Source organism: Drosophila sulfurigaster, chromosome X (assembly GCF_023558435.1).
Source record: "Drosophila sulfurigaster albostrigata strain 15112-1811.04 chromosome X, ASM2355843v2, whole genome shotgun sequence".
Taxonomy (NCBI): Eukaryota; Metazoa; Arthropoda; class Insecta; order Diptera; family Drosophilidae; genus Drosophila; species Drosophila sulfurigaster.
In genome coordinates this window covers 3,499,094-3,521,258 of record NC_084885.1, presented here as the reverse complement: position 1 = coordinate 3,521,258, position 22,165 = coordinate 3,499,094, and the positions used below count along the sequence as shown (strand labels likewise).

The 22,165-nt window shown below is 41.8% G+C and overlaps 6 protein-coding genes across 8 annotated transcripts in view; 3 read left to right on the top strand and 3 right to left on the bottom strand.

Annotated features, from left to right (window-relative positions):
- The first annotated feature begins 44 nt into the window (after positions 1-44).
- LOC133847535 (putative peptidyl-prolyl cis-trans isomerase dodo) lies at positions 45-879 on the top strand. The gene is made up of 3 exons (XM_062282662.1): positions 45-221; positions 319-648; positions 716-879. The coding sequence occupies exons 1-3, from the start codon at positions 164-166 to the stop codon at positions 823-825; spliced, it is 498 nt and encodes a 165-aa protein (XP_062138646.1). The 5' UTR covers positions 45-163; the 3' UTR covers positions 826-879.
- Positions 867-3,173, bottom strand: LOC133847699 (protein penguin). The gene is made up of 6 exons (XM_062282878.1): positions 3,168-3,173; positions 2,895-3,115; positions 2,138-2,831; positions 1,673-2,075; positions 1,191-1,612; positions 867-1,131 (listed from the first exon to the last, which is right to left on the bottom strand). Exons 1-6 carry the CDS (start codon positions 3,171-3,173, stop codon positions 946-948), a joined length of 1,932 nt encoding a protein of 643 aa, XP_062138862.1. The 3' UTR covers positions 867-945.
- A 602-nt stretch (positions 3,174-3,775) lies between these two features.
- Positions 3,776-5,517, top strand: LOC133847534 (heterochromatin protein 1). Its single transcript, XM_062282661.1, has 4 exons — positions 3,776-4,442; positions 4,504-4,644; positions 4,700-5,112; positions 5,241-5,517. The coding sequence occupies exons 1-4, from the start codon at positions 3,939-3,941 to the stop codon at positions 5,260-5,262; spliced, it is 1,080 nt and encodes a 359-aa protein (XP_062138645.1). The 5' UTR covers positions 3,776-3,938; the 3' UTR covers positions 5,263-5,517.
- Positions 5,518-7,101: 1,584 nt separating this feature from the next.
- On the bottom strand, positions 7,102-8,802 carry LOC133847852 (NADH dehydrogenase [ubiquinone] flavoprotein 2, mitochondrial). Its single transcript, XM_062283117.1, has 3 exons — positions 8,644-8,802; positions 7,999-8,517; positions 7,102-7,386 (listed from the first exon to the last, which is right to left on the bottom strand). Exons 1-3 carry the CDS (start codon positions 8,680-8,682, stop codon positions 7,216-7,218), a joined length of 729 nt encoding a protein of 242 aa, XP_062139101.1. The 5' UTR covers positions 8,683-8,802; the 3' UTR covers positions 7,102-7,215.
- A 323-nt stretch (positions 8,803-9,125) lies between these two features.
- Positions 9,126-10,785, bottom strand: LOC133847851 (zinc finger protein ZPR1). Its single transcript, XM_062283116.1, has 2 exons — positions 9,977-10,785; positions 9,126-9,922 (listed from the first exon to the last, which is right to left on the bottom strand). The coding sequence occupies exons 1-2, from the start codon at positions 10,635-10,637 to the stop codon at positions 9,222-9,224; spliced, it is 1,362 nt and encodes a 453-aa protein (XP_062139100.1). The 5' UTR covers positions 10,638-10,785; the 3' UTR covers positions 9,126-9,221.
- A 906-nt stretch (positions 10,786-11,691) lies between these two features.
- LOC133847530 (B-box type zinc finger protein ncl-1) overlaps positions 11,692-22,165 on the top strand; it is a 28,388-nt gene continuing 17,914 nt past the window's right edge. Inside the window, exons 1-6 of one of the 3 annotated variants that reach the window (XM_062282650.1) lie at positions 11,692-11,850; positions 14,216-15,672; positions 16,588-18,689; positions 20,032-20,500; positions 20,569-20,732; positions 21,804-22,036. In XM_062282650.1, coding sequence (XP_062138634.1) covers positions 15,152-15,672; positions 16,588-18,689; positions 20,032-20,500; positions 20,569-20,732; positions 21,804-22,036 — 3,489 coding nt within the window. In that variant the 5' untranslated portion in view covers positions 11,692-11,850; positions 14,216-15,151. Of the gene's footprint in view, positions 11,851-14,215; positions 15,673-16,587; positions 18,690-18,921; positions 19,055-19,968; positions 20,501-20,568; positions 20,733-21,803; positions 22,037-22,165 lie in introns of those variants that run through there. The other 2 variants (XM_062282649.1, XM_062282651.1) reach the window with 2 other exon arrangements.

Here is a 22,165-nt window from a genome sequence, read left to right as displayed (position 1 = left end):
ACAGTATAGCAATGTTGCATCAGTGCAGAATCGCTCTTCGTAGTTATCGTGCTCGGTCAAAGTTATCGCATTCTGTATTTACCCTTAACAAAAAAATCACTTAAATTTCATTTGCGATAATTAACTTATATTTTGTGAAAGAAATAACAACAAGAACAACAAAATGCCCGAAACTGAACAATTGCCCGATGGATGGGAGAAGCGCACCAGCCGCTCAACTGGTAAATTAAAGAATCATTTGTTCTGTATTGAAAGCCATCGTTTTGTAGCAAAAAAAACCGGCAACATTTAATTTTGGCACGTTTTGCACTTTTGCAGGTATGAGCTATTATCTTAACGTGCACACAAAAGAGTCGCAGTGGGATCAACCCACGGAACCGGCCAAGAAATCCGGCTCTGCCAACACCAGCGGCGATAATCCCGATGAAGTACAATGCCTCCATTTGCTGGTCAAACATAAGGGAAGCCGTCGTCCCAGCTCGTGGCGTGAGGAGAATATCACACGCACCAAAGAGGAGGCGCAAATGCTGCTCGAGGTCTATCGCAACAAGATCGTTAACAATGAGGCCACATTCGAGGAGCTAGCACGCTCCTACTCCGATTGCAGTTCTGCCAAGCGTGGAGGCGATTTGGGCAAATTTGGTCGCGGTAAACTCTGCAATCTGACCGAAATTCAGTGGCCCTATTTTCACATATTATTCGATGTATATTACAGGTCAAATGCAGGCACCCTTCGAGAAGGCAGCGTTCGCCTTGAATGTGGGTCAAATGTCCGGCATTGTGGACACCGATTCCGGCGTACACATCATATTACGCAAATCGTAAACTCACATTAGAAAATAATAAATAAACAAAAAAGATAAAAATGTACAAACAAATTCTGCATTGTTATTGTATATGTATGTGTAGTTAAAACTAATTATTTCATCATATAAAGTAGTAATTCTATTTGCCAGCCAGTTCGAGTTTCTTAGCCAAAATCGAGGCTCCTGATGACTTTTGTTGCAGCAACAAATCACGCAGTGACTGCGAGTCAAAGAACTTCAGCAGCTGCTGCTGCAAATCCGGCGTTTTCTCCACCAGCGTCACAAGCACATAGCAAGCGCGATTAATAGGCAACCAGCCAGTCAACTGCAATATATAAATGAATGTAATTAACATTGCAACAACTGCTGTAGATTTTCTCTTACCACTTCTGGTGTCAAGCTCTCCAGCAACTTGGCTGCAAATGGCGTGCCATCGCATTTCAGATCCTGCTTAATGATTGTCTTTAGCACATGATGCATACCGCTGTTCTCAATGCCCAATTCAGTGGCAGGCTCAACTGGCTTTGTATCCAGCTTTGGTTTCTTCGTCTGCTTTGGCTCACCAGTATCATCGTCGTCGTTCTCATCATCATCATCATCACTTTCTGGCTTTTCCGCTGCTGGGACAATAGACACCTTCTTCTTTTTGTTCTTGCGCTGCTCTGTAGCTGCCGCTATAATCGATTCTGTATCCTTCGACTGTGTCTGTTGTTCGCTATCAGCTGGCAATGGGGTTATCCGCCAATCTGCAGCAGCCACAATGGGAGCTAATGCAGCAGCTGCTTTGTTATAATGTTCGCCAGTAACTATAACGGAAATATATGATTAATTATAGTACAAATTGCGATAGCGCAATTCTCACTTACTGTGCTTCAGTATGGTGATGGTGACCAAGCCAACGCTGCTATTTGACAACCAGAAACCCGGATCCTCGCACATGGCTAAGGCAATGGGCTCCTCAATCTGCTCCAACAACTCCTTGCGACGTACTTCCTTATCTTTTTTGCTGTGCACCAGACCATCGTCAATGAACTTGATAAATGTGGGATGGAAGCAAACAGTATCGCCGGGTGCAATTAGCCATTGGATAACACGACGGCCATGGGGACTGGCCACAAGGGTTTTCAAGTCGCCATGCAACGGATCATAGACGGACTTCTTAGCCGCTTTGGTGTCGTCGAGCACATTGAATAGCGAAATGAGGAAAACATGTCCATGCTCATGCAGAGCAATCTTCAGCAGATGCTCCTTGATGTTCTTGAGTATAGCCTGAAAATGTGAACGAGTTCGTTAAATAATCTCAAATCTTGAAACTCATATTAATTACTTACACGACGCGTCTTCGGCTCGGAGGCGTAGAAGCATAATGTGGACGCTTCGGTGCCTGCTTTGGTGGACAAGAGCTGCGGCAAGCTGGCAGCCAAGGTGACGGCGATTTCAGCCAAATTCTCGCTAGCCTTCAGATACTCAATGATGACATCGTGCACCAGGGAGCTGTCCAAGAGTTTTTTATTGGCCAAATGCTCAATATTGGTCTTGACAGCGCCCATTATGGATGCCTTCATATTGCTGGCATCCTTGTAAGTGTCGCTCAATGTAGTCACATTGGAATCCTTGTTCTTTTTGTACAGCTCACCATAGAACTCCTGTCGCATGTGACAACGCTGCTGTTTCGTTGCAGCCTGATAAATGTCATCGACCAGCTTGCCAGCAATATTGTGACCAGCCAAACGCACCAGGTTGCCCATGAGGGCATCGGCCAACTTAGATTTGGTGGCTGAAGTGCAGTACTTCAGCATGGCTTGAATGCAAAAATGCGAGTACTTTGATTGACACATAGTTACTGCATCTGGCATCAATTTATCGCTAAGCTCAACGCGAAGCGCTGGCGAACCAAACTTAATCATGCACTGCAAGATGCGAGCGGTGTCATGAGCCTTGGCCACCTTGTTAATGTTGTCGGCGGACACGTTGAGCAGCGTGTACATTTGCTGTACGAGGGCATCCTTATTTTTGGTAGCATTACTACGAGAAAGTTGAGATTGAAATTTTGAAAACTACTTTTTAGTCTTTAATAGTTTGGCTTACCATTTGAGCTGTTCGTAGATCTTCTTCACCTCGACGGTCACTTCATAGGTGTCGCGTGTCTGTTTGCGTTTCAGCTTCAGCTCCTTTTTCTCTTTCTTAAACTTGTTCCAATCCGTTTTTTTCAGTCGATGTGCCGTTGGCTGCTGTGTTTTTTCCCTTTTGATTGCGATCTGCAAATTTGTTGTTCCGTTTGGCGTTGTCTGTTGCTTTTCTCTTCTGCGCTAGTTTGTCAGCGTCTTTCGTGGATTTCTCCTTTTTATCGGTTGCGCGCACGACCATGTTGACTACTGAGATTTCTACGAAAAAAAAAAAATAAAACTCGCCAAAATCTCTTGTTTGTGTGCAACGGCAACACGTGCAAAGTGCTTATCGATAAGTGCACAGCAATCGACATCTTCAACAACATATCGAATAAGCGCACAAATATCGCAATGGCATCATTACAACTATCGATAAGATGCACTTGTACTGATCTTAATATTATTAGAACGCTATAAAAAACGTCCGTAATATAGTGTTTCCATTTGAACAATATATTTAGCATCTAATCACCAATATAGCAAAGACTTGTTATAATATATGCATTGTTGTGCTGCTTTGGTACAGTCGCTACGGTAACAGCAACAAAATAATTGAACCAGTTCCAGGAGAACTAATAGTTGGTAGCCATCGCGATACATGAAGTCAACAATGTTGAAATTGCAATAAAATCTAACATCCGAATTCTTCTGTTAAAAAAAAAAACACGAGACTAATGTAATAATACATTTACTTATTCTACTATTCCTTTAAAAATAACCGTTATGTACAAATAAAAACATCGATATATATGTATGTAATCGATTTTTCTCCAATTCTTATCGGAACTGCTTAATTGAACTCATTCCGTAGCGCCCCCCAAGCCAAGTCGACGGCACAAGTGGATATATACATAATTGTTGTATTTTTTTTTGCGCGGCAAAAAGAAAAACAAAATCAAAGTATATTTCTGTTTGTTTTTGATTCCTTGCAAGCCGGCAATTTGCGCGCACAAATTGATTACAAATGGTGAAGCTTGGCAAAAAGAAATTGGCGGAGCTCAGCGAGCTGAGCAAAAAGCAAAAAATCGCCGGATCTGCGGATAGTGATGAGAGTACTGCGAAGAATGGAGATGGCGATAAGAAGAACGAAGTTGTTAATAATAAGGACACAGTATCAGCGTCGTCGTCAGCGGATGATACAAAAAATGAAACAGTGTCGAAGAAGCGAAAAGCGACTGCACAATCATCAAAAGCGAATGAAAAGGATGGAAGCGAGACGGATGAAAGCGACGATTTGCCATTGAATGGCAGCGGCAGCAAAAGTTCCAACTCCAATTCCGCCAATGGACCGCCGCGTAAAAAGCTAAAGAAAACACCGCCCAAAGCAAAGTCAGGAGCGACGTTGACTGCGACTGCAAAGAGTGAAAATAACAACAAAAAGGCTGCGGCCAAAACGAAGGATACACAGGAAGATGAAGAGGATGATATCGTAGAGAATGAAGATGACAATGAGGAAACAGAATTCGAGGTAGACACAAAAAAAAAACATTCCAATTGGCGCTTAATTAATCATCTCATGTGGCCTTTAGGTGGAAGCAATCGTAGGCCACAAGTCAAAGCGGGGTGAGTCCTTTTTCCTAGTTCGCTGGAAGGGCTACGGTAAGGATGAGGACAGCTGGGAGCCGGAGGCGGAATTGAACTGCGATGACTTGATAGAGGAATACCGCAAGGTAAGCGCAAAACTGCTGATGCAATTCCAACAATTCTTACATTTTGTGATTTTAGGGAAACCCAAAAAAGAACACCAACGACAAAAAAACGACGACCAAAGGCGTTGGACGTGGCCGCAAATCGGCAGCCAGCAAACAGTTATCCAAGCAGGAGACCGATCCGGAAAAGGAATGGGCCGTTGAACGCATCGTCGACTTTATAGAAGACGACGAGCATGGCGGATTATATCGCATACGCTGGAAGGGCTTTGGGGCTAAGGATGACACATGGGAGCCCGAATCGAATTTGTCGTGCGAGGGTCTAATTGAGAAATTCAAAAAGAGTCTGGAGCAGCAGGGCAATGTCGATATGAAGCATTTGCGTGAGTCTCCCAAGAAGACAAAGCGTCTGGTCAACGAGACAATTCCACGTTCCAATCTACACAATCGCATCGAGCGCTCATCGAAACGCTCTGCGGCAAAGAATCGGTGAGACAAAGCATCCAACATAATAATAACTGTTCTAAACCAAATCTCTCTCTCTCTCTCTCTCTTTCAATATATCCATCTTTCTCTCTTTTGATGTAACTAATGCCTTCTCGCTTACGCATGCACAGCGTTTTCTATGGCGAAGAGTGAAATGGAAGAAACTCACACGTCGACAAGAAAATCGCATGATTTGAAATATCGTTTACGATTTTTTCCTAAACATGTTAGGATTAGGATTGACATAATTGTGTGCTGCATTGAGACGGAAAAAGCAACACACAAACACACACATACACAACACACACATATGGAGTAGTTCTTTAAATTGTATACTTAGCAATCAATAAGTATTTCCCCGAATTAATCTTAGATATTAAGCAAATGAAATCATCTCTTTAAAATTAGCATTTAATTTGAATCAACAATTCAATATTATGTTTTTTTTAACAATTGTCAGTCAATCAGTCAGTCACACTCTGAATCCCTTTTTCCCCTCATACACATACACCGGCATCATCCCGGTCTCACAGATTAAAAAATTAAAAAAAAACAATTTAAGTTGTGCAAATAATAAACCATAACATACAAATAACAAAAAAAAATGAAGAAATTTACCTTGTTCGGGATTTGGTAACTCCTCAGTTTGTGTGCTCTTCTCGAGCTTTCCGCATTGTTTTTCAATTTCTTTTGCAATTGCCGCGTCCACACATCCGAGCAGTTGAATAAGTATTTCGTTGTCCATTTTAAACCCGGAAATCAAGGGATTGATTTAATACACAAATTAAACTGTTTCCGACAAAATTTGCGAGAAGAATGAGAAAAACTTGACAGATTTTGCTCACGCTAGTCGAAGTGACATCTGACAAGGAGTTGGGCATCGATACTTAATGTCAATCTTCTATAGAAATTGCCAGAATAACAATTAACCGATGCCAATTCATAGTTGTCATTTTGACAATTTCCATTTTTTTTTTCTTCTGTCAGATTTATTACTCAGGTTATGAAAAAAAAAATTTAATTAAAATGTTGGGGAAACATATGTTAGAAATCTACATATATGTATGTATAATCAAGAAACAATTCTTTCATATTCTTTTGTAGTCCAAATTATTATTAAAGTGTTTCAGAATTATATTCATTTATATTTCTTTCGTATATCGAAGGTTTTCCTATTTTCGATAAACTTATAATATGATTATATTTAACGGAAGCATTTAGTTTCCTCCTTCAGAGTGTTGGATATAGTCTTCATTAGGGTCTTTCTACAAATTGCAATTCATTTGGTTCTATTTATTCTTAACAGTATTGTATAATTTTGTTTATCTTACATCGATGCGACACAAGTATTGCACCATTTGCGCACAGTGCTCAGCATTTTAGTTTTCCATTTTATGTATAAGGTCGGTTTCTTCTTGTGCCGTATCCAAAGTTTTCGGGCAGCGCGATGGCTAGGATAGCATATTGGTACAGCCAAAATCATGTTGGGTTTCTTTTTGACTTTGTCATTAAACGATCTCATTTTCTCAAAATTTTGCTATACTCCTCAATTCTGCTGACTATGTCAATGTCAATGATGCTGACAATTATCTATACTATCTTTGGACATTTAAGATTACATTGGAACCCTAAATATTAAGCAAATTATGTCAAATTCAGTAAATGACGTTTTTCTGACTTTGAAGTTGTGGAACGGAATATGATTTCATCAGCTAAAGCTTTGCCTGCCCTCGCCTGTAAACATAACAAGTGTCTCTTATAGCTGAGCTCTGAGATCTAGGTGTTCATGACATGACTAGATCGTCTCGCCTGTTGACGTTGATCAAGAATATATGTATATGCTTTATAAGGTCGGAGATGGCACCTTCTGCCTGTTACATATGTATATTTCAGCTCGGCACAAAATTATAATACCCTATGGGTAGCGGGTATAAACACTAATCATAATGTGAAAAATGTCATAAACATTAAAACATTGATAACATTTGAAGGTTTAATTTTTTTTTTGTTTTCATTTATTGCATTTGATCAGCCAGTTTTTGTTTTTGGCGGAGACAGTTTGCATTTAGGCTAGGGATAGATGGAGGTGTGTCTGTATTTATGGCCTTAGAGACCCGCTTGCAGGCCGAAACCGGGTCCCTTTGGCTCCTCGGACAAAGATGTGGGCTTGCCCTTTGGTTCGCTGGCGAAGCGTCCGTTGCGTGGACCGGGCGGCGAAATCTTATCCGCTTTCAGATCATTCAGAATATCCTGCATATCCTTGGCTGTCAAATCCTCCTGCAAAAAGGTTGATAAACAATTAAATCGATATAATAATATATTTCAACTTGCATCGCTACTAACTGACTGCAGTATCAACTGTATGAGTAAAGAGGCTAACATAGACAAAATATTTGGTCTGAAAATTCTATTTCTGAGTTAAACCTTTAAATAAAATTTGTATCGGAACGAAGGCTTTCTGTTGACTTAATTCATTCAAAATTAAATTACAGTATTCATGAATTGCAGACGACTCTTAAAAATAAATTGTTTAAAGTATATTTAAACAATTGCTTGACAAAAGTGGAATTCTGCGTTTAGCTGAGACATAAACCAGAGCATGTATTTTAACTAGTGCTTAACGCAGTCATCTGAAATGATTGTTGCTTTAATTTTTGACTAACATATTAATGCAACATTGTGCTAAAATTACTCGCTCATCAGCTGCTATTGATATACTATTATATTAACTAGATGATGAGACGATATTAAACAAAAAAAGTGTTAGATCAAGCTAACAAAATGATGTATGCAGATCGCACACCTATAAATTTACTTATTGTAACTATCTCTATCAAAGTTATCAATCAGCGAATTAAGTTATATTATAGAAGTCCAAGTACAACTCACGTAGTAATCATCATTGACGGACACCATGGGGGCATTGACACAGGCGCCTAGACACTCCACCTCGGATATGGTGAACTTGTTGTCCTTGGTCGTCTCGCCGACGCCGATGCCCAGCTGCTTCTTGCATGTATCCAGAATGGCATCAGAGCCGCGCAACCAACACGGAGTTGTGGTGCACACTTGAATGTGATATTTACCCGTCGGCTTGCGCATGAACATTGTGTAGAATGTGGCCACCTCGTAGACACGCATATTGGGCAATCCCAGGATCTCGGCCACCTTGTGCATAGCCGAAATGGGGAGCCAGCCGTATTGGCGTTGCGCTAAATCGAGCAGCGGGATCATGGCGCCACGCTTGTGTCCCTCGGGATAGATGCTGAGAATGGCGTCCACACGCTTCTTGTTCTCGGCGGTGAATTCGAAGGGTATGTTCGGATTATCCTCGGGCGTATCGCGATGCACGAACAGATTGTCGCTGCGCTGGGCGCTGCTCGTGGCAATCGCACGCAGGCTACCCCGCTGCCATAAAAAAACAATTGTTATTTCTTTATATTAAAATTACATAACTTGCAACTTTGGGCAAAACAATGCGTTTGTTTTTTTTTTCAATCCACATTTGCATAGATGTACGTCCAAGTTACTTACAACAACGTTCAGTGTTTTTGCGGCACAATTTGTTAGCATTTTGTATGCTTTCAAGCGACGTAAATAACACGAAAAAAAAGTTGAATATTATTTCAATTGTCGGTGCCCCCCCAACCAACGACGTTGATTGCTACGATTTCAATCAGCTGGTTTTGCGGCAGTGCTGCATATTTCGATATATCGATAATATTAATGCGGTTGTTCTCGTTACTATTGAAATCGGTACATTGCATAGCCACTTGCGGCAAATAGTACACTTTGTTAATGTCCCCTCTCTCTCCTCTTCTAACAAAATTATACGTTTTTAATTTTGTTATATTTTAAAAATATAAAGTTAAAGAAATGTTAAAACTCAATCGTAATTTCCTGTAAATAATTAAATCGAAACTTTTATTTTAAAATTTTGGTACATTTCTTCACTGTCGAAATGTATCGATTGTTTGCCAAACTTAACGGACTTGAAATAAACCAACAACTCAACGTACTTTTCTTTAAATTTTAATTTCTTTTGTTTTCTTTTAGTAAATGCATATTGTTAGTGTTAGTTAGGGATGAAGAGGGCTAATTATTATCTGCTATCACGCGTTCTCCTCATAATTCTCAGTTTTCATGTCATTCAATCCAAGTTCCTCGTTATCCTCAAAGCTGCGATCGTAACGCTCCACCGTTAAGTTGTCATCCGGCTCATCATCGTCTCGCAGCGATTGGACATAAGTGTTGCCAGCTGGATCCTGTAGCACCAGCGTGATGACATGCTCCAGTTTTAGCACATTATCAAAGGTGTCAAGGAAACGTTGCAATTGCTGCTTCGATGCCTCATCCGCCGAATCATGAAAGAAGCGGCCATCCAACTGCTCTCGCATTGCCACCAATAAGCCCTCGACTGTAGTGAACCGACCACACAACGCATGCGGTCCCACATCCATGTCCAACTCTGGAATGGCCAAGCTGCAGGTTTCCGATTTGAGCACATCTCGTGTCAGATCCTCCTTGCTGGAGATGCGCACCTTAAAGCGCACACCTTGCGTCTCAATGCCGCCGCCAGACTTGACCTCGTTGGTTTTGTGGCCGCAGCTACCGCAGACAGTCGCCATGATGACCACCTCCTTGAAGTGCGGTATATTAGTTAACTTCATGTTTGTCTCGCAGGGCGCCTGACAGTTGGGACAATTGGTGGCGAATTGCAGCACCTCGCCATGCAGATTCTCGATGGGCCATTCGTCCTCGGCAATGGGTTTGAGCAGGTGCTGCTCCTCCTCATGGTTCTGCTCGTAGAGACCTGCAAGATTAACATTAATATAGATTGTTTATTATCAACTCATTGTAAACTTACCCAAAAGTTCGTTTTGTGCTTTAGTTCGTGAGAAATGTGACGTTTTAAGCTGTGCATCAGTTGCCGGCGCCAGCGGATTTTCTATGAAACTGTTGCCCGAGATGTCTTCAAGCAGCACACGGAATGGCGTTTGCAGCTCTTTTAGCTGCCGCAAGCGTTCGATGTAGTCATCAATGGAAGACGCCTCCGTTGGATGATCGATGCGTCGTTTATCCTGATCCTGTGATAATCCAGCTATCGTGCGCTCTATGATGCCCTCCACAGTGGTCACCTCGCCCTTTTGAGATTGCACTGGTATTTCCAGCTCTACCTCCGGTATACTAATGCTTGAGTTATCCGACCGCACAACACGACGATTTAAATCGCTTGGGGTCTTTACATCGAGCTCGATGCGTACACCATTCTTTTGTATTTCGGATGCCGATTGCATCTCGTTGTTCGTGTAGCCGCAGTGCTCACATTTGAAGGACATTAGTACGACCTCGCGGAAGAAAGGGATTTTGGTGGGCAGCAGTCGTGTGATTCCTGTTTGAAAGCAACTCATGCACGCCGATTCGATTTCCACAATTTCCGCTGTTTGTTCACCGCTGATGTCTTGAAAGATCGGCTCGGGAGCTGCTGTTGCTCCCTCGGCGCTCGTCTCCGGCACGACAGTTGTCATGATGGTGATGTTGTTGGAATTATCGAACAAGGATTCACAAAAAAATAACACTTTGACCGCCGCCGCACACAACGTGCAACCAGTGCTCTCGATTGTTCTGCTTAAGTCGGTCAAAGCAGTGTTGGAAAACAACTAAATATTTGTATACTAAACAAGTGTAAATTGTACTAAATTTGTAGTGGGAACAGTTTATATGTTGATGTATCTGATAAATACAAAGTATATTTTCTCACTTTTTTCAACAAATTAGCTATTCTTGTAAAACAAGCTATTAGCTAATTGGTTAATTTTAATTTCTTTATTGAATTGCAATACAATAATATAATTGGAACTATTTATTTAATTCTGGTATATTACATGCGTTTGGTAATCAAGGAAATTGAAAAAAGCTATTACTACTTTTAATGTTCTACACAAATTTGATATTATTTTTGTTATCAGTCGAATTATGAATAAATTAATAGTGTTTTAAGTTCTAAGATACCACAAGTCAGTTTAAATTATTTTTTGCATTTTTCTGAAGTTTGTCGTTGAATTCAAATATTTAATTATTTAATTGGAAGTAAACATTCAAACTAAACTAAATTGTGTATATTTGTTTTTAATATTGCCAATTTTAATTTTTAATCAAAATCAATAAAGAATATAAATAAAATTATACCAAAAATAACAAAAATATAATACTTAGCATGTGACTAAATATAAATTGTAGTTATAAATAAAAATTTGTTTAATTAAAATTTGTGTCTTTGAAATCCAATTGGAGCTAAATATCGAAAATATTGCAAATTATGTTAAATCATGTGCTTCACTTTGGTTCAATTAGTAATTTTAAAAGACGGTACAGCTTGTTGAATTTCTTTTAAATTTTATATTAACATGTGAGTAAAGCATCCAAATGTATAAACAATTTATCCTACATTTATTTATAATAAATGCGGCAGCAGTAAAATTTGTTGCAATAATGAGGCGCCACCTGGGTTTTCGCAAATAGTCTTCGGGACTAATTGGTATATTTTCGCATATGTTCATTGTGAGTGAAATAGTATATTTTCCAATGCAATCCAACGGTCACGCTGTAAGAGCCATCACTAACCGCGAGAAGCAGCAGCGGCGGCCAGCAGTGCTGTGTGTGTGTGTGCGTGTGTGCGCGACGAAAAAGTGTAAAGCGTAACGAGCAGAAGAGAAAAAACGTGTGAAAATTTATAGAAAGGTATTGCAAAAGAATTACAATTAATCAAAAGCATATAGCGCGCTGTAAAGATTGCAACACCAGCAGACGGATGCACTGCAGACATTTGAAGGACTTTCTGTTTATGCGTGAGTGTGTGTGAGTGCGCCCCTAGTCTATGTGTGTATGTGTGTGTGTGACAGGCAGCACCTGGGCGGTAGAGTGGAAACTTTTGCGTTCAAGGACAACACAACGACAGTGGTCGCAGCTGCAAGTGTGTACAGTGTAATACCCCTCTGCACTTCCCTGCCTCCCCTTCGTCGCACCGTTTCTCCACTTTTCTTTGACCACACTATGCAAGCAAAACTCTCGATATGTGCTCGCTCCTCTCGCCCCATATGCCCAGGCTCACCAACTAACTATACACATGCATATGTACAGAGGTATGCCTATGTGTGTGTATGCAGCCCCCACCGCAAAAACAGCAGCTCAGATCTAGTGACTTGAAAGAGCGGGCGCGTTTTTTTCCATTCAGTTGCTGGTTTGTTCTACAACAAACACGATTGATCTGTATATAATAGTTACAAATTGCAAATGAAGCACAGCAACGCGCAACATTGATTTTGCAGGGCAGATGATGCAGATATAGTGTAAAAAATAAAAAAGAGCGCATTTTAAAATAGAATTTTTCACATATCTCAATAGAAATTTAATTTTCAAAGAAAGCAAATCTATGTGTGCTTGTGTGTGTGTGGGGTTGCCAATGTTTTTTTTTTTTTGCGTGCTGAGCGAGCATGCGCATACCCACACATGTGCGAGTTGCTCTCTCGTGGTTCTCTCTTACACACCCGCAAAACACATGGGTCTCAGTTGGGAGAGCACCGCAGCGGTGAGAGCGAACAAAACGTTTGACAAGAACAGAAAAAGAAAATGTTCGTAAAAAAAAAACAACAGCTGCGCAGATTTGACAAAGTCAAATGAACAGGAGAGAAATTCAAAGGGGAGGGGGAACACACATCTTTCGAATGCCCATTTCCCAATTGCACGGGGCGCATAGTCGACACGACAGTTGCGCCGCACAGATTTCTCGTAAACAAAACGCTCGAAATTTGCGTACCACGTGTGTAGCTTGTGTATGCGTGTGTGTGTGAGTCTGATGTTTAACAGTAGTGTGTATTTGTGTACGTCCGTACAATACATTATTAGCTGCAATTGTTTTGTGCAACTGATTTCTGTATTTTTCCCCTGTATTTTTTTGTAGGCTACTAATCAAAATACATACATGTAAAATTTAACGGCACATCCGCTGCGGGTATTACTCAAAAATTCGTTTTAACCCGCGTGTCTGCGCGTGTGTGTATTTTTAAAGTACATGTAGTTATTCTTGCTGGACCCAATTATATGGGCGTGTATATATATATATATATATATACATGTGTGTGTGTGTATTGAAATCTATATGCCGCAGTTCGTTTGTTGCTCAAGGATTTTTAGCGTAATGTCCTTGTGTGCAAAAAGATATCGAAACTGCTGCATGAAGAGCAAAAAGTAAATTCTGAAATTGTTGTTGCAAACGGCATTGGCTCCATTTGCACAGACACACATACATATGCATATACATAGTGCAACGAAGTCAACGCAAGCGCCTGCGCCGGTGAAACGACTCGCAGTTTCTACGCGTTCATGTGTGCGTGTGTAGTGGCTACGATGTTTGCATGTGTATCGATGGCACGTGCGTAAAGAATCGATTTACGTTCATCTCAACGATATGCAATGAGATCGATAACATGCAAATTGATCGTAATGCAAAATGTTTGTTTGGCAACCAATACACCATTTACATAATACAAAACTTATATTTTACGGAATTGGTAATTTCGTGATAGGCTGATCGCATTGTGCTGCTGCCTTTGTGTGATATTCTTGCACATTTACTAGTAGCATCAGCGATTAGAAAACTATATTTAAATGATAGTTGCCCAAAAGTATGCAGCAGTGATGTGAAATGCGTGTTTTGCTTATGTTGCATAAGTTCCAGGGGCTGCAGCAGTTGCAAGTTGGCCTTCCCCATCTTCTACACACTATCCTTCGTATGCAAATCGTTGTGAACATTTGAGCATTTACTTTAATGCCAAACAAATAATTTCTTTATATTTCTCTTGTTTACTTCAAATTTGTTGTTTATTTACTTTTTGGTTTTGTGATAGTCACATCGCGTTTATATTTATTGATTCCAGTTTATATTTTGTGTTTTGTTTGGGTTTCATTGACCGTGTCGGGTCGAATTTAAATTTTACTATTATGTTCTAGTTCCAGCGTTAAAAATTGTTTTTTTTAATTTATCGTTTTTGTGTGAATATAGTTTTAATTCGCTAAAATATTGTCCTTTTGGTTTCTTTCCACGCAGAACGACGCTATCATTCTTCGTCTATTGTCGTCGTTGTCGTTATCGTTATCGTTTATTGTCATTCGTTCTCGTCGTGGTTAACACAACAACAAACACTCTTCAGCAACAAGAACAACAGCAGCAGCAGCAGTAATAACAAAAAGGATCGGAACGTACATCACAGAAAAATAATAGTACAACGTGAGAGCGAGGCAAAGCTACAAAAACAAATCGAACGAGGAGCTTGCAAAATGCATCACGAAGAGATGCATACAAAATAAAGAGGAGCGCAAAAAGAAGTCAACTGCAAACATATAAAAAACTGCTGACTGCGAAAAACGTTGGTTGTGAGTGCGAGCATACGAGTGTGCGTGTGTGTGTGTGTGTGTGTGCGTGTGGGTGAGCGTGTGCAAATTACGTGCGTGAGTTTATGGATATTTGAGTACGTGCCTCTCTCTTCGCTCTCTCACTTTCTTTCACACTGACTACCTGCCAAACTGTTGTGTTGGTGTGCGTATGTGAGTGCAGCAGAAGCAGCAACAGCAATTGAGCCCAAACAGAAGAGAATCAATTGCAGACAGACTCCACTCACTCTCACTCGTTGAGGCTCAACTCGCTCTCTCTCTCTCTCGTGTGCAATTGGAATGGCTGCGAAAAGCAATAGCAACAGCAAAAACAATAAGGATATGCAGCTGTAATACGTTTAAGATTGAAGTCAAAATAATAAAAGCAAAGGATTTGAAACCAAATATATAATATTGATAACAGTATCATCTAATACGTCTAAACAAAGAAGCAAAAAAAAAGGCATCACACAAAAAGAGATAGCGATAATTGCAACTATAAATTATAAAGTTTACAAGTTTACAATAAACCACTTCCCACCACCCCACGCCATATAAAAAGGAAATAAAAACAAAAACAAAACAAAAAGGAGAAAACTGCGTGGTTGAAAATATGAGCAGTCTGTTGGATGAGCTGGGCCAGACGCTGGTGCCGTCATCAATTGTTGATGAGCAGCAACGTTCATCGCTGGGCACGACGTTGTGCGATGATTCGAATTCATCGACAACGGTGCTGGAGGATACCGATGTGAGCAACACGAGCAGTAGCAGCAGCACGAGCAGCAATAGCAGCACCAGCAGCATTAGCAGCAGCAGTTGCAGCAATGGCTCCGGCTCGGGCACCGATACCGATACTGGCAAGGGGAGTAGCACTATTGGCAGCATCGATGTCGCCAGCGTGAGTTCGTCTAGCATCGGTTCGGCGGCATCGATATCATCATCGATATCGACTACCGCACCATCGACGGCCAATTCATCGGGCCTCGGTTTGGTTGTAGATGTCGATAGCCACATTGGGAGCAGCCAGGAGCTTAGCCATGGCTATGATGCCAAAAGCGTAACGGAACTCGATTCGCTCGAAGATTCATGTGGCTCCATGTTGAAGGATGGCGATAAGCTATGCAAGATTTGCAGGTGAGTGATCCAACAGAAATATTTGTATTTAGTTTAGTTATACTTTATATAAAAAAGGCTTTGCGAAACGAAGTGAAAAATGTTAATTACATTTTTGAGGAAGCCCTATTCATGTATTTGTTTGTCAAAATAGCTCACATAAGCAGGCCATCCACAGGCGAGCATGTTGGCGAACATGCAGTGTAATTGCACTGATGGCAATACATATTTGCTTAGAAAAAAAAAAAAAAAACTTTCTTCCAATATATATGAAAAACTGTTAAATTTAGTAGTGGCCAAAGTTATGAAGACCTGAAATTCTTAACAGGAATTTCTCCCTAGAGCCTTGAGCGCATAATAATTGAAATATAATAACATAATAATTGATTTTGCAGACAAAAAATGAATTCTTGCATACATTTTTTGCTCATTTTGCGCTTCGCAAACATGTCTTCTCTCTACTAAATGATTTCACAAATGTTGTTCGTGCCAACGTTGCCATCCATTGGCGAGCATGTTGGTGCAAACACAGACAAAATAGAATAATTTTAATCCCATGCGAACATTTTGGCGAACACGAAATTTGACGACGAACGTGGATGGCCACGAGAAAAATTTCGTCGAGCACAACATATTCGCCAACATGCTCGCCTGTGGATGGCCTGCTTTAGTGAAAACAATATATTTAATTCGATCGCATAAGATACGTAATCGTCTGTTAAAAGATACTTCAAGATTCCTTCCAAATGTTTTACAAAGCTCTGCAGGGTTACAAAATAATGCTGTTTCTAATTAGTGATCAACTAAGAGTGTTTTTTTCTTTATGAGAATATAACCTTTCTATTAGTGCAAATAAGTTTTTATTGCAGTTTTAAATATTACTATCGATAGTACTATCGGCTATGCAAATTGAATATGTCGTTTTCTCCATTCCAGTTCGCGATTGGTTATGCCACGAATTCTCTCGTGTCTGCACGTCTTTTGCGAGGATTGCCTGCAGAATTTGGTGACGAGCAAGGAGTCCGCATCGGCGAGCTCGCCGGCTGCCTCGCTCTCATCGGCAGCCAGCTGCTCTTCGACGTCGTTCGATGGCAGCGAGCATCAGCATCGAATGCACACGGTGCTGGAATGTCCCGTGTGCAAGCAGCTAACACAGCTGGGCAATAAGGGTGTGAAGGGTCTGACATGTGACTATATTTTGACCAATATACTGGATCTGTCCAATCTCGAAACGGAGACCATACCGTGCACATCGTGCAAGAGCAAAGAGGAGGCCATATCCCGTTGCAATGATTGCGCCAATTTCCTGTGCAATGGCTGCGATAATGCCCATAAATATATGCGTTGCTTTGAGAATCATCAGGTCGTGCGCATCGAGGATTTGCAGAAGAATCTGCAAGATGATAAGCTCATCATACACAAGCCCATCTGTTGCCAACAGCATATAAGCGAGAATCTCAAATACTATTGCTTTACGTGTCAGGTGCCCACCTGCAACGATTGCCTGCTCAGCGATCACAAGGGCACCGATCATCATTATGAAACCGCCGGCATTGCCGAGCAATCGGTGCGGGCCGACATGGAATTAGTGATTGCGGAGACCATGAAGAAGGCCGAGTATTGCAACGATGCAGGCGGCAATCTGAGCAGTGCTTTAACCGAGCTCCAGGCCCAGCATGATAGTGTTCATCAGCAGATCGACGAGGCGTACAAGAAGTACAAGCGAACGCTTGAGATCATAAAGGAGGAGATGATTGCCGATTTGGGACGTTTGCATTCGGAGCGTGAACTCAAGATTATGGATTTGATGCAGAGTCTGGAGAATAACATGGGACGGTTGCAGCAGGCAGCACAGTTTGGTCAACGGGCAGCGGACAAGGCAAATTCGGTGGAAATTCTGCTCTTAAAACCGGTGGTGACGGCGCAGTGCACAAATCTCATGGAGCAGACGCCTCAGAGCGATGCCAACTATCAGCTGCAATTCGACTGCAATCCGGACAAGTTTGAGCGTTTCGCCCGCGACATGTTTGGCAAATTTCGCACGGAATCGACGAGCAAGTCACAGGCATCGGGATCGCCAGGTGCAATTGGTGGTGGTGGTGGCCAAATGCTGTCCACATCGACGCCGTCGCCATCGGCCACTCCCAAGCAGCACACACCGCCGCCAGCCCATTTGGCACCCGGTTGCCATAGTGCTGGTCTCTTGCCCACCAGTGGACGCAGTCTGTCCGGTGCTGGGAATGGAGCGAGCAGCAGTTCGGTGCAAGGACGTCTCAGTTCGGCGGCGGTGTTTAGTCCCTTGTCGTTGCCGTCGTCGTTGCAGAGTTCATTCGATGGCGACACTTCGGTGATGACCAACTTTTCAATGATGAGCACATTGCCACCGGACTCGCCGCCGCAGTTGCAGCCACCGCTGCAGCAACAACAGCAGCAGCAACAACAGCAGCAGCAGCAGCAGCAACAGCAGCAGCAGCAACAACAGCAAGCCTTGCAACAGGTGCAGCAACAGCAGCAGCAACAACAGCAGCAGCAGCAACAACAGCAACAGCAGAAGCAACAGCAACAGGTGCTGCATCAACAGCCTCAAACGCTGCCCGTGGCCCAACAGATTGCCCAGTTGGTGACCCCTCAAGGCATTGTTCAGGTGCAGCAGACGAGCGGACATGTTAATCTCAATGCCGGACCGAATAATGCTGCCGTTGGCATGGGTCTTGGCAACCTCAATGGCCTGGGCATGAATGCTGGCGGTCCGACGCCACCATTCAGCATGCTCGAGTACAATTTGTCGCGTTTGGCCAGTCTCACCGAGAATATACCGGATACGCTGAACGATGCGCTCAGCGTTGGCAATTCAAATGCGGTTGCTGCTGCGGCTGCAGCCAATGCAAGCGGCTCGGGATCGCATCATCAGCAGGCTGTCATCCCCGCGTCGGCTGTGACACCCACGCAGCCCATCACGCTGGCCGATATTCTATCTGGAGATCAGCGAGCTCTCAACAATCTGCAAGCTCTGGCCAAGCTGGGATTAAACAACAATGGTGAGTGCCGTCAATTAGCAATTGCTCAGTCTATCTCTTACTACTAATATGCGTTTTGAGCTGTTTTACTTTATTGTTAAGGTAGCAGTCAGTCCGTCTTTCCTATTTGGACATAGTTTCATTAATCTGTGAAAACTAATAACTCTTCAATGAATTAACAAAAAAAATCTCTTTTTAGTATAATCGCATTTTTTTTGCTCCAAAATATAGCTTTGGTTTCTGTTTTTTTCAGGGTATTATAACGTTGTGCCTCCAGCAAAGCAGAAGGTGCCTGAAAAATTCTTGACTAGCGTTCGTTTTGTCCGCCTGTCTGTCTGACCGCTCCCGCGATGTAAAAATAAAATCGAATATCGAGCGTATTTTTGGTATTTTTGACAATCATTACTACATTATTTATGATTCTTGAAAATTTGGTTGCGATTACATAAAAATGATTGAAGAAGTTCTTAAGAAATACTTTTATATGACAAAAAACACCTACTGCAATCGGGTTTTGGATGCTTTGGCTGACAATCTGTTATATTTTGCACTCAATGGCAAATTCTACCTGTAATATCAATATACCAAATTTAATATATGGTATATTTTTAGTATTTTGTGATATATTGATGTGGTATATTTTGAATTGAAGCTAATTTTAATTTTGAAGCTAGAGCAGTTAATTTTGCTACAACTACAATACGTGCTAAAAATTAGAAATATACAAATTTATGAAGATATTTAAGTGTGTACTTTGTGTATTTTGTGTGAACGAAATTGCCTACTGCAATAGGCTCTTAATTGCTTGGCAGACTATCTGGTATATTTTGTATTCTATGGTATATTTTGAATATATTCCAATGTCAATTTACCAAATATTACCATTAGTAAATTATAGTATTTGTACCGTATATTAAATAGGTATGCTTTTAGAACAATGTTTTATTGGAAATGGGTGGCAAGTATCTCGAGATCACTCTACTGCTGCAGATTTCTTACTTGTTTTATAGAATTATGAAATTGCCGAAAATGGGGAATCTTATGAATTTGTAAATGTAATACTTCGGTATATCGAAGAACTTTCTGTTTTATTTTGTTTTTGTTTTGATTTTTGTTTATTTGTTTTTTTTTGATTTTTCGTTTTTGCAACAAACAACAACACAACCCAACCCAACCAACAACCTCCAACAACTACATTCCCAAAACAACAACTACAATTAAAATTCCAACTAAACACTCCCAACAACCCGAAACCGAAATCAAACCAAACCACAAAACACCAACACGAATTAATACACAGATGAGCATCATGATTTGTTGTCGTCGAATGGAAGCTCAACGTGCCTTGATTATATTTTAACAGATTTCTGCATGCCGGCAGCAACATCGCCCAGCCTGCAGACACTGAATCCGATTGTGGGCGGTGTTGAGGACATGGGTCTCAATAATTTCCATGCTGTCGCTCCGCCGGGCACCACAAGCGTTGTCACTGGCCGCAATAAGGCGACACCGATGCAAATACGCTGCAAATTCGGATCGCTGGGCACGGCCAAAGGTCAATTTAATTCACCGCATGGCTTTTGCCTGGGGGTCGATGAGGAGATCATTGTCGCCGATACAAACAATCATCGAATCGAAGTCTTTGATAAAATGGGTGCACTCAAGTTTCAATTCGGTGTCGCTGGCAAAGAGGAAGGCCAATTGTGGTATCCGCGCAAAGTGGCGGTCATGCACAACAACGGCAAATTCGTGGTCTGTGATCGTGGCAACGAACGTTCGCGCATGCAAATCTTCTCCAAATGTGGACATTTTATGCGCAAAATTGCCATCAGGTTAGTTAGTGGTTGAAGACTGCATCTGATTAAATTGCCTTTATAAATAATTATATTTTTGTTTGTAGATATATTGATATTGTAGCTGGTCTGGCTGTGACCGCCAAGGGTCACATTGTGGCTGTTGATAGCGTTTCACCGACCGTGTTTGTCATCTCCGAGGAGGGCGAACTTGTGCGTTGGTTCGATTGCAGTGATTATATGCGCGAACCTTCAGATATTGCCATAAGAGGTAAGCGAAATGCGAATGATTCTTTCGAAGTATCATTGACCACATAAACACCGTATACGTGGAACCGGGCTGCTGGCGGGAAGGGTTATGTATCCCCGAAGCCCTCAACCTCTTTACCGAAGGGTCTAAGATGGACGAAGGAGTCGGTGCGGCCGCATACTGCCGCAACCCGGTTTCCAAACACTCCTATAAACTCCCTGACCATTGCAGCATCTTCCAGGCAGAAGTCTTTGCCATTGGCAAGGTTGCAGAAGTGGCTCGGGGTTTTCTTCACAATTACAATTCGATCAATATCTTTGTTGACAGCCGAGCTGCAATAAAATCAATGCGCTCTAATATGGTCAAGTCCAAAGTTGTCCTGGATAGCAGAAGAGCAATAGAGTCGCTGAACGCTTCTGCGGTCGTGTGCATCTATTGGTTCCCAAGCCACCAGGGCAGCGATAGCAACGAGATCGCAGATACTCTTGCCAAAGAGGGGATAGAGTTTGATGTTGAGAGAGAGAGAGAGAGAGATTGAAGTTCGCTCTAGTCTTCAGTGGGACGCGAGCTGGCGTTATACCAACTCGTGCAAAACTGCAAGGATGATTGTGTACTTCAATAAACAATAACTTAACCAAATTCGTCATGCAGCTTTCAAGGAAAGATTGCAGACTAAGGCTAGGCATTTTAACTGGTCACTGTCTGTCGGCTGTCCATGCTGTTAAGCTGGGTTTCACGAATAGTGATCAGTGCAGGAAATGCAACGAGTCTGGAGTTAAGGAAAAACTTGAGCATCTTCTCTGTAGATGTCCAGCGTTATCCCGACTCCGGCTGAAATACCTCGAATCGCCGTGCCACAGCGATCTTCATGACGTTTCACGGCTACCACTCAGGATGATGCTGGCTTTTGCCAAAAATGCATCCATACTGTGCGACTTCTGAGATGAAGATACGCTTTACTGGTACAGCTACGGAACCCTTAATGGTCTATGCTTTACCCCGAGCAGGGGCAGCCAGTCCTACCTAAACCTAAACCTACTAAGTATCAGAATATTTTATTAATAACTTCTCTGTCTATCTCTCATTTTTTAGACAACGATTTCTATGTGTGTGACTTTAAGGGACATTGCGTGGCCGTTTTCCAGGAGGACGGCACATTCCTGTATCGCATTGGCAACGAGAAGGTCACCTGCTTCCCCAATGGCATCGATATATCGAACGCCGGCGATGTGCTCATCGGCGATTCGCATGGAAATCGTTTTCACGTCGCCTGCTACTCCCGCGAAGGTGTTTTGCAGTCCGAGTTTGAGTGTCCCCACGTTAAGGTTTGCAAAAACAACGGCTTGCTTTTATGTTTAATGATTGTTGTTGCACTTTATTTCTGATTTATAAGCAGCACTTTGTGTGCTTTTTCGGCGGTGTAATGTGGATGAATTGTATTGAAATTATTGTAT